At 39.1% G+C, this 15,764-nt stretch overlaps 1 protein-coding gene across 5 annotated transcripts; it reads right to left on the reverse strand.

Moving 5' to 3' along the window:
- Positions 1–2,534: 2,534 nt before the first annotated feature.
- LOC128305171 (putative uncharacterized protein DDB_G0277255) lies at positions 2,535–15,627 on the reverse strand. 5 transcript variants are annotated; one of them, XM_053042501.1, is made up of 6 exons: positions 15,559–15,627; positions 14,401–14,753; positions 13,917–14,335; positions 12,139–12,315; positions 7,743–10,157; positions 2,535–7,628 (listed from the first exon to the last, which is right to left on the reverse strand). In XM_053042501.1, exons 4-5 carry the CDS (start codon positions 12,313–12,315, stop codon positions 8,667–8,669), a joined length of 1,668 nt encoding a protein of 555 aa, XP_052898461.1. In that variant the 5' UTR covers positions 13,917–14,335; positions 14,401–14,753; positions 15,559–15,627; the 3' UTR covers positions 2,535–7,628; positions 7,743–8,666. The 5 variants fall into 5 exon arrangements, with proteins under 5 accessions (XP_052898461.1, XP_052898457.1, XP_052898458.1 ...); XM_053042497.1 differs by lacking the exon at positions 13,917–14,335; XM_053042498.1 differs by lacking the exon at positions 13,917–14,335 and having other exon boundaries at positions 15,526–15,614.
- Between the last annotated feature and the right edge of the window lie 137 nt (positions 15,628–15,764).

The following is a 15,764-nucleotide window of genomic DNA, read 5'->3' on the forward strand; positions in this document are numbered from 1 at the left end:
CTAGAGTTTGTGATGTGAAGCGCGCATTTGTCTCGTTCTCGTCGTGCATCTGCTGCTCCACATATGAATTTACGTTTGCTTACGTTTTGTATACATATATATTATTTTGTTTTATTGTTTTTCTTTTTTGCTTTAAGTATATTATGTATGTGATTGGGGGTGAAAAACGAATCATTATTTCACTATAAACTCATATCTACCACCTACTACTACGACGTATAACGCTCCAAATAATAGTACACACAAAAGATAATATTAATAAAATGATTCGATAATAATAATAACTATTGATTCGACTTCGCCTGCAATCAATATCCCAACGTGTTGTGTATTTGTTTGACGGTGATTAAACATAACGCAAAATTATTTGGTACTGGAAAAATCATGTGTTGGCTTAACAGAATCCTGCAGAACATAACAAATCGATCGATTCTTTACGTTTCGTTATTTACTTTGTTTTTCATATATCTTTGCTAGTTAGTCTTATTCAGCGCACTTGTTACAACAAGCGGGGGTTATTTTTTGTTTTGCTTTTTGCGCTCGGTTTTAGTTATTAATAAGTCGTTTCCGTTTATTCTCCCTTTTTTTCAACTGATTGAACCTTCTTCTATCGCATTTTAGCTACATTAATTTGTTTTCCGTTTTCCTATTTACTACCTACGAAGAGAACGTGAAGCTACTATAGAAAACGTGGACAAATGGTTTGGCTAAATCCGTTTCTCCATCGTAAAATTGATTTGCAGGATTGCTTGCCCGTTACAAACACACACATCGAAACCTTTCATTTTATTCCTCTTTCCTTACGGGTGGAAGAATTTCCCTCTAGTGCAAATAACACACTTTCGCTTAACCGTTAACAATGCATCATTCGATAGAGTGTAGTTAAAGCAATTACACAGCACACAGCAATACATTAGAAAATCAAAAGGGAAATAGAAAAAAACACATTGTTAACAAAAAAAATGCCGTAAAATAAAACAACAATGAAAAATTGAAAACAAAAACAAAAAAACACTCAATATTAACACAGGATTAATTAAAAGGATTATTCGCTACTTGTTGCACACGTCTGTCCTGCTCATTGCCGTGTTGCCTTTTTAGGCCAGAAATTCCTCATAAAGACAGAAATTCAATTAGTAAAATATTAAACATCATGGCAAATCGAGGTTAAATTGATAGATAGAACAAAGGCATATTTCATGTAATACGCACACTTAGTAAAGAAAATAAGGTTGGAATATGATATTGACTAAATGACTAAATTTAAACTTTAGTTGTAACAGGCTGCATAACTCGAACCTACAAAATTCGTCCGTTTGCGACTAGGGGGAATGGAAACGGAGGGGAAAAAATGCAATGCTTGCAATGACCGGTATTATTTAGACTTTAGACATGATAAACATCACTTAATAAATAGTGTGAAGGTAAAAAACAGGTGTTAAGTCGCCCTCACTTTTACATCGCTTCTGTGCATCGCAAACTGCTTAATTGTTGACCAAAAATTAAAGAACCCTCACCAGGATCAGTAAAAACGGTGTGACGGTTGCCAGGGAAACGCAGCCGATTCGATTATTACACTACTATTGCCATTCTCTTCGTCTACTGGTTTGAGCGTTCGAGTTTTTTGTTTAATAAGTAAAGCCAGGGAAGCGACAGTGGGATGCCGGACCGATCAGGAAAAGGACAACCCTCCTGATTTACATCGTGATAAAGGCAGCAAAAATTAAGACTAGAATATTAGTTCGCTATATAGAACCGTGGGTAGGGGCACTTTTTTACGGATAGATATAAAATATGCCATTACTTCATTTCCTACTCATTATTCACTTGTTGGTTGGATTGGTTAGGTTACGTCGTATTTGCTTTTTTCTTATTCCTTGTGTCCACTATTTGCGTTTCGTTGTGTAGTTGCACATTCCAAATAAGTGCCTAAAAACCTCACAGCGGGCCTACACATTTCTCTATTTTGCTCACCTGATGTTGATTTTAAACGGATAGAATTAGTGTTGTCATAGGTTACACGCTTAAGCCGTCAGTAAACATCACTGTTCTCGTACACATGAGTTTCATTTTAACGCTGGCCGATACATTTACAGCGCGTGGGCTCATATCAACTACCGTATGGAGTACTGTAAGTATATTTGTTCCGCTCTAAATTTCCTGATTCTTATTACTTTTAAATTTGCAGAATTTTACGCTCTTGTAAGTCTCCATCCTGATCTCCAGCATACTTTGCCAAGGTATAACTATAACTAACAACACATCTAAAGCGGGGAAAAGTAAAAGATTTCTTGCACAAAATATAAAACAGTAAGTCCACTCATCAATACAAAGAATACTATCGAGCACTATAAGTCGACGTCAGGAAAAAAGAAGCTGTTATTCATACTAACCCGGATGAATACACATTCGTTAAAAAAATCACGAATCTTACACAATTGTAACTATTATACATTTTCATTTTATTGCGAACGAGATTGAGTAAAACAGTAGAAAAACAGTGTGTTGTTTCGCATTACAAAGCGGGTACGCGGTTTAGTCAACCGGAATAGATATAGATACCAGGAGGCGAATTTGGAGAATGTGTGTGGCTTTTTTTTTTCGTTATCCTATTTCAATAGAAATCATTCGAAAGAATGTGCAGCAAACGCCCTACACATTTTATCTCATTTATCCATTTATCCTTCCTAATCGATTCCGAACGCACGTTCGGTTCTAGTGCCAGTTACACATGGTTACACACCTGGTGATAGTGATAAATGTTTGCGTTTTGTGTGTATTATATACTATTTTTGCCTTCTCTCCTAACGAATCCACATATTAGTTCTTTTGCAAACTTTTTTCTCCACTTCTAACGCTTTGGAAGGAAATGGTATTATCGTATTTCGTTTTCTTTTATCATTTATTGTTCAATTTAGTCTTGTACGTATATGTATGAAGTTTTGCGAAACGACACCCTGCTGCATTAGAGATATTTTGTTCAGCGCAAACTTATTTTTTTTATGTCGGCGCTGCACGGTGTGTGTTGTGGTCATTGCAATACACGCGTATATTACGAGAGAGTGGAAAAACGTGTTTGAAGGGTGAAAGGAAATCAAAATCAAACTAAACTTTTGCTCAGTTGACGCTATTTGGGGACAGGCTGTCGTCAGCTACAACCATTTGAATGTAATTTTTAAGCCAACTTCTAGTATCTTTGTATAGAAAACTAGGAAAACCGAATAAAGTATCGAGCACAAAAGAAAGATGACAAAAAATCACCCCAATTCTGACCTTTTGCTACTACTTAAAAGAGTTAAAGTAAACATTTTTTTTTTGTTATATTTTGCTTAAGTTCCGGTCACAATTTTTGCTACCAAAAGATTAACTTTCTATCCTTCCCTTTGCGCCTGATTACTTTGCATTGCTCCTAATAAGTTATGTTTTAAAGTAATTAGAGAAACATCCTTCAATCTCAGTATTAAGGATAGCGCGAGGATGTTTTGAACATATTATCATTCGATGTGATCTACTTCTCAGATATTTAAAATGGAAATTGGAAAATCCAAAAAGGTTGTGCTGGTTTAAAGAGACAACGATTTCAGGGTGTATCTTGCTTTGCCACGCGGGGGCATCGTCATGAGCAAAAGCGCTTGGTCTTTGTTAATTGCTTTTATTGTGCATTTACTGTTAATAATTAAACTGCAACACACATCGTTTGATTATCATCCGAATTTCCATTGGCAATGTGGTGTTTTTTGTTTTGTCGTTTCTGATTCTTTTGACTAAGTTTACAATAGTTTCGTCTTTTTATGTTTTCAACTAAGGGACTACTACTGACTCGATCATGGTGTGTGTGTATGTGTGGTTGGCAAATAATTCATTAAAGATCTATGCTATCGTTCGATTGTAATTCCACTCGGGAACTTGTGAAAACAATTTGCCTTTTATTGGGAGTTTTGTCTGTGCAGTTGCCTAAGAAACCACTTTCGCATTAAGCTAGTTGTTAGATTAAGTTAAGGTTGTGTTTTTTTTATTAAATAGCGTTTACTTTGTGATGCCTCTACCTCCACACGCATCCTATATGAGATCTTCGAACTGTCTTGTCCAGTAGTATTTGCGCTTGTATTTGCGTCGTCCCGCATGGTGTTTAGCTCTTTCCTTCATCTTACTTTTAGTTGTTATTTTTTGCTTTTTTTACATTTTAAGCCATATTGTGCTTGTTAAGTACGACCAAAATATCTCCCCATGCCTTACATCTGCCGCACAAGTGTCCTACACCTATGACTTGACCTATCTATTCATCGTTCACACCCATCAAAATGCACACAAGTTTGCTCAAAAACGTTTCACACTTCACGTTTAGCCTTTTTATATTGCCCTCGTTAAACAATATTGTTGGTGGTGGCGACCATTCCTGTATGCAATATTTTATGCTCATTGCATGTGAAAGCAAAGATTTCAAATTAATTAAAAACATTTTTGCTAAAGAAGAGCTTTTTGGAAGTTCTGAAATCAAAATTATGTTTATAGTATTGATCATTTACTTGGTAAATAGTAGTGGTGTTTGGTTAATTTTAGAGCAAAATATGTTTACTCATAACGTTAATGGTTTGATTATATATCTTAAGTACCAATTCCAGAAAAATACTTATTCTTTATCTATGGGATACAAAATTTCGACTCCAGCTGTTCAGTCTACAAAACTCAATTGTAATGTTGTTACTCTTGTATGAGGCACAGCTAAATAATACACAATCCAAATGGTAGAGTTATGATTGCAAGAAAAAAAAAGTTAACTTAAAAAACGGGAAACGAAATGTTGCTCTCGCATGTATTGTCGATGTTCTTTGGCAGCAAACATTGCTAACTATTAAGCGGGAATTGACTGCTTTATTCAATCTTACGTATCGCTGGGGGGTACAAACACATCGTAAACGTGCCATTTTTCTTCATTAAACTTTATAGGCTTTCCGCTTTGAGAGAATAGAGATCTACAGTTAAGAAAAATGTACGTACACGCAAAGAATGTTGCATAAATTTTGGTAACTAAAGTCCAGAAAGAAACAAACACACCATTTAGAAGGTGAGTTATTCAAGAAAATGATGATCATTTAGAAATTAACATAAAAGAAAAAAGAAAATATAACAACAACAAAAAACATAAGTCTCTACCAACTGATTACTACTATTATCACATCCTTTGATTTTACATTTGCATTGTTCAGTTCTGTTTTGTGGCACTAGCGTTTCCTGTCTTAATTTTTAATAGTATAGTGCGCAGATGTACGGCATGTGTTTCCGGTCGTACTACATTCAAACCTGAGGATGGATTACGGTAATGATTTTCTTTTGTTGTTTTTTCCCGTTTTTTGCTAAGCGTGTGGAGACTTCTGACTGCGTTCTTCTGCATCACTGGCATAGAGCATCGCGTGAGTAAGCTGCACAGTAGTTTGTAGTTGGAAGGATATGTTGGTTTCTTTGTATTATTCGAACTAAATGATCTCCCGCATTTACCATTAATTGTAAATCATGATAGAGCCAAAATCAATTGAAATCCAACGTTCATTCGGTGTGAGAGCTACATGAGCTACGCATAATGGTGGAGGAAATTATTAACTATTAGCACATGGTGCGTGATTTTAACTTGTCCCTCTCGTCTACCTTAATATCAACTCTACCGGAATAATAGGTGGCATCGCTCATGTTGGGGAGCTTCCGAATATCGAAGTGGTACACAAAACAAAAAAGTAATAATCTAAAAGCAAAGCTAAAGAAACAACGAAAAGGTAACAATATTTCAACAGTATTCAGTTCTGCTTTTACGAAGCAAGTAATAAGGAAAACACATATGATAAGTAAAAAGGTGCGTCTCCTTCGTTAAAAGATACAAAACGAGATAACATAATGGTGAGCACAAAAAAGCGTTGATAACGATAAGGTTCCTTTTTCACCTCCCCGTTTGGCCTTCGCTCTAACGTTTTTTTTTTGCTACATTTCTTTGAACCGATTGATTTGAATCACATTTTATACTATATGCAACCAACAGTACTAAAATCGCACGATGCCAAGATATCGGCTTAATGTAGCGGCCTCTCTTGATATTGTTTTTTTTTGTACATGCTTCTCTGCTTGATTTCCCTGTCTTCATTTATTTGCAAGGACAATTTCGCTCGCAGTTAATCTATACATTTGTTTTTCAATTCCCATCATCCCATGTGTTGCCTGACTTCGACGATTTTCGTGTTATTATTACTAGCCGGCACGGTATCTGGACGTAAAACTATTTCAACTATAAAACGTAGACAACTACAGTTCAGACTATCCGCTTCCGCGTGTGTTATAACTATGCATGAATTAAATTCTACAACCCAACACTGCGGCGCAACTGTATATGCTAACTGTTTCCCACCCATTTTTTTAAAACTCTCATAATGGATATTACTATTATACGCTTTTTTGGGGGTTTCAAAATTATCACCAGTTTGTAGTAGATGCGTGTTTCTGTTTGTGTGATTGAAAGTTGGTTTTGACAGTGAATCCGCGTCTCTCGGCGTCTCATTCGCGTAGGATTTTATGTTGTAAATTGGAACGCTTCTTAAGTTATCCTTTTCCTCCGAACCTTTCCCGACATCGGTCCGACAACACGCACACAACACTCTCTTAAAAGAGTTAGAAAAATCTTTAAGAGATGGTGATGGGGGTGCAGATGTTTTGCTACTGCTCACTGCCAATAAAGCTACCCTTACCTTCAGTACTACTGATAATCCAAATAGTACAACTAGGTAAATATAGTAATAATTATCTTATTAATATAACGTTGATTAATTCATTCCCGCGTTTGTATTTTGCATCACTAATCAATAAAATATTTGTTTTTGTTTCCTGCATTGTCGTAAGTTTCGATATCTTTGTTTGTTATCTAATCGATTCTTTGCTCCACAACAATAATTAATCCATCCGTTGCCATTAATTAACTTGCTACGGTTTTCACTCGGTACGCGTGTGTACTTGTCGAAAATTTAAATGTATCTTGTCCCATACTATGTTCTTAAGTGCTACTTCGTTTCTGCATCATTCGAATCCGCCCGCCCCGTTTTGATTACTTAAATGAATAAATTTTGTCCTGCGTGTGTGTGTGTGTGTGTGTTTTGTTATACATTACTCACTTTATCATGGTGTAATATCGCCAATACTTTGTTTTAATCGGGAATCACTGTGTGATTTCGTAGCGGGGATTCTTCTCGTATATGTAAACCTAAAATCATCGTTCTTAATCTCCGCACGTAGCTTTTACTCTCGGGGGAAGAGTTTTGTTGCATTTCTATCAAACATACACTACCTTTGCCTTCGACTTCGGCTTTTGGGTGTTTCCCGCTACGACAGACATTGGAAGTGCTAGAATACTTTGTCTCGTTACATTTTCTGAATCGTGTTTGCCTTTTGCCTGTGGACTTGGTTTAGTATTTTGCCCGCCTAAAATTTCTAATAGTTAATCATGGCTGCGGGTTTTGAAGGCGAATGTGGAACGATGCCACCAGTAAATGAAGACGATGAAAGGGGTGCCATAAAGATTTCACGTATTGGTGTAATTCCGAGCGCGGATGCTGGAGAGCTTATGTATAGACACACATGAATAGAACCGGAACCTGAGAAATAGAAAGACAGAGTTTAAGCTAATGGAAAATAATAAAATGCAAACCGTAAATGGCTATTACAATTCTTTTGCCTTTAATCTAGTTGAAATTAACTGCAATACTTACGGAATTATATCCGAATCCAGGCATGATGAGAACGAAGTGAAAAAGTCGACAAAACCTATCAGAGGATCACTTTTACTTCCTTGTTATTGATCCGTGTATGTGTTGTGCAGTTTTGGTTTGATTTGAATCTATCTCTCCGGCAATTTGCCCTTAGTAACACTCCTTTATGCCGGGCCGTTTGTTTACCAAATCACTATACTGCCGCGATTACTGGTGGGGAATTTAACGGATAACTTACGCACACTGGTTTGTGAAAATGGCTTCGTAAGCCATTTCGCATAATGCTCAACCCTGATGCATCTATAAATGTATCGCAGCCTAGGATTCTTGGTTGTTCGAATAAATACTCGCAGCTCGATAAAATTCCTTTTGCGTTGCACGATCGTTTAATGATCGTGTTTTTGTTTTCTTCTTCAAAGAATAACGTGATGAATCTTCAGAGTCGTTGCAAAACGTTCTTCATTTCTTATAACAAATGGTGTAGAATGTCATTGATTCGAAGTATAGCACTAACGGGAAGGCTCCGAAAACTTTCGTAGTAACGTGGGTGTGTGTGTACCATGCAGCATGGAAATTTGAGCAGTATTTTTTTTTAAATCGCATCTAAATAATTCTTTTCGTTTACGTAAAAACAAGATACTGTTCTCCGTGTAACATCATTATAACTAGATAAAGAAAGTTAGTAAAAAATCGCTTTTTTGCTTTGGCAACTTTGGTAACGATGGCGAGATGATGTTATTGCTGCTGCTGCTATCGTACTGATCTTCTCTGGTTGGTTGTTTCCAATTCTGGTTTGTGTGTGTATGTCGTTGTTGGTCCATATTGCTGAGGCTTATTTCATTGTTTGTTTGTTATTCTCTTTAGGATACCTTAACATGATTCACTGTCTTTTGATGGCGTGTGCGCCTGTAGCCTAAATATTCCTTACTGGAAAGGTACGTAGTATGGGGATTGTTGCTGTATTTTGTTCAATTCCATCATCAGCTTGGTCGCGGTGTCCTGAATCGCGGTGTTAGATGCCATTGAATTTTTCCAGTTAGAACCAGACGGCATGTTGTTGACTCCAGCAGGTCCCGCTACACCATAACGCATCGATGAGCTTTTCTTATAGTAATGAGAAGCCTGCTGTGACTGTTGTTGCTGCAGACGTACAGCAGCATTAGTAGAAGCCGGCATGGCAACAGAATTAGAAGCTGCCAACAAATAATTGTTAACACATTGTTTTTGTTGCTGCACCATATCGTATTGCTGCTGTGGACGAAGTCCAGATGATTGTGACGATGTACCGTTCGATTGCGACATTCCTTTATGATTGGCACCGGTGTTATTATACTGCATTCCCATCGGTCCCATATGATTGAACTGATCGCGTCCCAATAGATTATTGTTGAAGAAACCACTGTTTGATCCCGATCCAGCGATTCCATTCTGTGCATTGGGCAAAGATCCGCCGGCAACATTCCCTGATCCATAAGCAACGTTGTTAAACCGTGAGGACTGAAGCCCTCCTGCAGTATTGCCATTTCCTCCAATTCCGTTAGATGTTTGTGGGTACATGTTGTAGTCACGTGCCGGCACAGAGTTGCCGTTGTTGTTGTTGAACCGATAGGCATACTGCATTTGCAGCTGTTGTTGCTGGAGTCGCAATTGTTGCTGCTGCTGTTGCTGTTGTTGCAGATTGCCATAAATTTGATTTGCGTTCAGGTTAGACAAGCTTGCGGTACCACAAGTCTGATTAATGGGAGCAGCTGATGAATTTGCCCCAACAGCATTCACCGGATATTGGAAATCACAACACGGGCACGTTTCCATGCGAAATTCTTGTACATTACCATATGGCCCAAGACGATGGTACTGGGACCGGTTTTGAAGAAAGAATTGAATATTGTTTGTTACCGGCAGTTCGGCAAACTGGAATGCGAATTCACCGGTACCACCACTACCTTGCGGGCGAATATTGCTGCCCAGGTCAAGAATGTCGCGATTGTTGCAAATAACCGATTGACGCGGCAAGGTGAAGATAGGTTCCTTCGTAGTCTTGGGCGAAAATAACGGCAGTTCGCTGGGTTCTTTCGTCAAGTTCAGCAGCTCAAGCAATAATGCATCGTCCATGGTGGTAGTCGCAGGGTCGTTCGATTCCTTTTCACTGGATCCAAGTAATTCTGCTGAAGGTGAAGTGGATACTGGGGCACTATTTTCGACTGATTTTTCCGATAATGTTGGTTCATTTTCGTCCAACTGGTTGGCATAGTCATCTGAAGCCGAAGACGAGGAGGAGGAAGAAGTGGAACAAGTTCTAGAAGATGTTGTCGACATGGTCGTTGCAGCGGACAGCGATGCTGAGTTTGAAGGCGTATTTCCCGCACCAGATGTTCCGTCTTCTTCATTCTCGTCCAGCAAGGTTGGCATTTGTTTCTGAAAAAGGAGTGCAGAAATAGTAGAAGTTGGAGAACTCTTCAAATCACAAACGCCACCAAAATTACAATGTTTAATATTTAGCACTTTCAGATGATTAACTTCTATGAACGATTTTTTACAAGTGAATGCGTTCTCCCTACCGTATAGGAAATGATTTCATGAGAAGCTATAACTACGAACAGCATGTGATCTTTCAATAACGTTGCCAGCGAACTTGATGTCAACGGATCTATTTTATATCTTTCAAATTTAAACCAGCGGTTTGACGGCTAATATTTTCTACACTCAATGACAAATCTACTATCGATGCAACCAATTACAATGAAAAGGTCCTTGGTAAACTCCGCAATTCTAGGAATTCTTACAAAATGAATATGAATTTACTTAGGTATGATAAAAAATACGTTTTGATTCAATTTCAACGTTCGCTCTTCAACATAACGTTCTCTATTTCTTTTTAAATTCTAGCATATGTCCAGAAACATTAACAAATTCTTTCGTCCTCATTCGAGTAGTCATTGATGAAAGTACCGTAACCTATTGCTGGTAAATGGATCATCATTCGATTTGATACCGTCATTCTAATTGGACGTACTTCCAAATTACAAGTGAATCAATACGAAATCTACATTGCCACGTTCGACACGCTCTATTGGTAAGTAAGTGGAAGACATTATTCTTCCATCTGAGTGATCCACACATAAAAATGTATCCTTTTAGTAATGGTTTACACAGTTTCTCCAAGTTGCTGCTACTATCCTCTGGCTTTTTGCTGCAATTCAGGACCATACGCCAACTGTTTTTGCTGTGGATACGGTTGTCCATCACCAATTTGCTTGTGCCCATATATACGAGCAAAAAACTGCCGTGACTTGCGTCTTTGCCGACCTTGGGGAAGATGAGCTGTAATCCTGCCGGTAGCTGCGATTATTTAAGCTGTGGTCCAGGCTTGTGTTCACCGAAAATGTTATGTACTAGTTCCTGTGGACCGTGTGGACCGTGTGGACCGTGTGGACCGTGTGGACCGTGTGGACCGTGTGGACCGTGTGGACCGTGTGGACCATGTGGACCATGTGGACCGTGTGGACCGTGCGGACCGTGTGGACCGTGTGGGCCATGTGGACCGTGTGGACCGTGTGGACCGTGTGGACCGTGCGGACCGTGCGGACCGTGCGGACCGTGTGGACCGTGCGGCCCGTGTGGCCCGTGTGGCCCGTGTGGCCCGTGTTGTCTCCCTGAAGATACTGCAGTGTACGTTGATTGCACTCACGCAGCTGTAATCCTTCAACGAGCGAGAATGGCAAGACGCATGAGGCTTAAAAATGCCTTCATGTACGATTGATGGCGGCATAAACAATAAAATAGGTAAATAATACTTTATATTGTATTATTATTGGCTCGCCAAATAGTATAACTTATTAATAACAAAAGAAAATGTTGCAAAACAAATATTGCGAATTGAACGAATTCTAAAGTAACATGCTGCAGATGTATTGAAATAACCAAGCTTGATTTTACCTGAGCAATAAACGCAATACCGAAAAAGTGCAGAATTGGTTGTGCGTACTGCAACCAAAATGTGCAGCTGTTTTGTTGAAGGGACGAACCTCTTGGGTTCCCATTTGATGCTGCATGAAATCCAGGTAGCTACCGGTATGGCTACATTATCCAGGTATATAGGTCAATTTTTTTATCTGGGTATCAAATGCATGTCTTAAGAAGCAGCTGCACATATCAATAAGCGCAAAGTTTGATGCTACCAATCCTACCATTGTTTGTACAATCCGGATATGCCACCTCACAATATTGCATATAGAGCTGTAAAAGATTACTTGCTGTAAAATAACCTTTGATATTACAAATACACCCTGGTAGTTACGCATAATCATGTGTATATTTGTTGATTACATTAACGGAATGGTTTTCTTTTGTATTTCAGATGGGATGCCACACACATTATGAAAGGATGGATTCTCACCTTGATGTCTTCCAAATCCAAAGAGCTGACGCCGCTGGATTCGCTGCCAACGGGTGATAGCGGGTTCTTCATGCTGCTGCGAAAGTCAATGCTCACGGGGGAAATCGGCGACAACAATCCGAATCCTTCCAAGAGATCGCCTACTCCCGACATCGGAACAGCAATATTGAGAGCCATCTGTTTGAGATAATAAGAGATTAAAAACAAAACAATATATATTAGTACAGCCTCTATAGTTGTGTTTCTTCACATTTACTGTGACTTAAAGCTTAGAGAAGAATTTCTTTCTATAATGTGGAGTGGGAAGGTTTTGTCAAATCAATGTATATTCTAGAAAACATGTTGTCTATTCTACCAAATGTTCGAGACACTCTATGGAAACCCCTGCCCAAACAGCTTGCGCGTTATCAAGCATGCCAACCAAACTGTAACCGTCAACTTATTGAGCATTGGAAACACCTCAATCTCTTCATAACGCAAGTGAAGCAAAATGTATTTTGCTTATCTCCTTTTTTATTACAAATCGACGGTCCTTCTTCTGTTCATCTGTATGAAATGCATATTCTGTTTGTACGTGATTGATTAGTACTGATATCAATTATAAAGTAATAAGAAATATTTCCAATAATTCCTATTTTTATGCATTTTCAAATGTAAACAGTAAGAAACAACGGTTAGTATAACAACTCTATTTTAGGATATATTGTTTACTTTTCAACTGGCCACTATTAGTAAAATTTGGAGTATATCATTACTCTGAGTACATGCCTGTCCTACTACCCCTATTTTTATTGCGTGGTTATAAAAGTCGGGTTTTTACTAAGCCAAAGAACGATTTACCTCATAAACTAATAGCGTGAATAATAAAACCTTATTCGACACGAAGCAACAACATCGACCAGAATGACCACAAAACAAACATTTACGCTTGAACAAACATGTTTTGAAGGGATTCTTGTGCACGTGTTTGTACGGTAACGGTTTTACGTGTGAGTGATGTACGGTTGATACGGTGTGGGGTAGTAATAAGGGATATAAATAGTAACAATGATTACGTTGGCATGTTGTTACGGGGGACACATTTGCTTTTAAACCATATTAAGATGGGTGAGATTCATTATGCTCTCACACTGAATATTTCACACAATTAGAGATTATACGGATAATATTCGGATTACAGAATAAAAACGTTTTTCTGTATGTCTATTATAACTGTGTGTGTCTTCTATTCTGTATGCCTATTATAACACCAGATTAGCATTTGTAAATGCTAGTGTTCTTTAAAAGCAAGACATAGGAAGAGCAACGACAAGTAAAGAAAATAACCCCTTGAGCTTCTAATGGCCTTGGGACTCATGTCCCACGGTATAGATGTTGAAGAATACAGTTACCATTCGACATCAACCCGTTTTGTTGCGTTAAATTTCGCAAACAGTTAACAGTTCTTCAAAGAATGCGTATCAAAAGGTGCAAATTAGTAATGTTGATCGAAAATGTCAATCGCCATGACATCAGGGTGCCGCACACGGACATCTTTTACTTTTGCTACCAACAGAAAGAAATGGCAACGTTCTGCAAACACAAAAAGTAACAATAATAAAACAGCGATGAATCCTAAATGGTCGGTTGCGAACGAAATACAATATAGCGCGATATCATTTTCTTTTGGCACATTTCTACGTGTGCTTCGTCTTCTTGAAATGCCCTTTTCGTACGGTTCTTTTCCTTTGGCGCATACAAATGCACGGTGTGCGGCGGACGTTACCGTCTGCTTTTACCTAAGGGCGTAGGTACGAATGTATTTGTATTACGATTCTCCTCCACTACAGCTGTCCTGCAGTAACGGTGTCGACCCCATAGCAATATGGCACTGGCATTGCTTCTTCGCTTTACACCGTCGCACAGCAAGCAAAAAAGATAAGGAGCACGAGTGAGGGGCTGTGGTTTCAGGAGGATTTCTTCCATTCGTCCATGGCGTCAGATTTGATCACACTAATTTTTCTACCGTCGTGAGCGGCATCATTCAACACGTGTCTTGCACAAGACTGGACGTAAAGAAAACGGAAAATATCGACCGGCAATGGTGCTCCTTCCGAATGATGGAATGGCAATATTGCCCGAATCCTTCGAAAGAACCTACAAAAAAATGAGAACAGCTTGCCGGAATGCACCGCAGTATTCCGGGTTTTTGCAATTCCTAGTGATATGGATACAATACTACGTGAGCAATTACAACAGCTAGTTGAAAAAGCGCCTACTCACCATAGACGACTGTCAAATCTTCGAACGGACGGATGGAATTCGATTAAATCCAGATTTCCTTCAGATGCGAAGGTTGGATTTCGTGATGGAATTTCCTCCTTTCGATGTTATGGGGTGCTGTCCGAATCTACGACCGTTGCTAATATTCGCACAGGTTTGGAAACTAGACACTGAAACGCTGTTGTTCAACTATCGCAGCAACACCAGATACAAACTTACGCACATATATGTACACACTCACGCGCACGTCGTCAACTTAACACTACACAATAGGAACACAGCAAAATAGGCACCGAGGCAGAGAAGAAAATAGCTAACGCCAATGGAAGAATGAACGCTATATGATCACAGATCTTGATATTTGAAGACACAAGGAATAAAATTGAGAAGAAGCATTAAAAATCGGGGCTAGATAACTATACACAATGCTATTACGTATGGGGGGGGATATATGAATACCCCCGAAGAAGAGTTTTGAGCTGTTTTTTTATTCCATAAGAACGGCCAGGCCGTATTGCTAGTTTTGCGCTGTTGACACACACACAAACACACCAACACGCACCAAAAACACACACTGGCCGTACCTCCGTTTGCAAAGATTTTCGACTGCACTATTTAAAAGTTGGCAAGACTATGTACCACCTCTCTTGGGTGAAGGATTGTAACCGAATGGGCAATCCTTTTTCTACAATTTTTAACCTAATGTAAGTTGTTAATACAGCGCGATGACGTGACGAATTTTGGTTCTACGTCTCAGCGGAAAAAAAACTCGACTTCCTCACTGGAATAATACACCACCTGCTGTTGTACGGCTTGTGTGGCACAAAAACGCAATAGAGCGGTCGATGGAACTGAAGACAAAATGACGAGAATGTTCGTAAATTGCCAGCCGATTCGTAGATGGCGGTGTCGCAATGGTGGTACAAGGCGACGCCGACGGCAGCACACGGGGCGCGCGGTGGCGATGGTTGACTTTTCCACTGGTAAACTTTATATTTGCGCTCTATTTTAGTTGCGCTTTTGTAAATGTTTCGATACTTGCGACCAGTCCCAAATAGAGCCCAGAATGTGTACAGAAACTTGAATCTTGCAAGCAGAGCCGATGCGTGTGTGTTTCGATGCTACCGTCGTGAGTTGTACTATAGAAGAAAGTTCAACTTTTTTGGTGGTAATTTTACGAAATTGCCGTCCACGATTCTAGCACGATTTTCTCCTGTCTCCGTCGCTGTCAGACTGTCACTGAGCGCGATGACAGAACCAACACAGGGTACAGGGCAGATTGTACCAGTGACTTGCTTTTGCGACTTGACATAACGGGCACAAATAACGATCAAGACTACAGATAATCCTAGAGATGCGTTATT

Source organism: Anopheles moucheti, chromosome 3 (assembly GCF_943734755.1).
Source record: "Anopheles moucheti chromosome 3, idAnoMoucSN_F20_07, whole genome shotgun sequence".
Classification (NCBI taxonomy): Eukaryota; Metazoa; Arthropoda; class Insecta; order Diptera; family Culicidae; genus Anopheles; species Anopheles moucheti.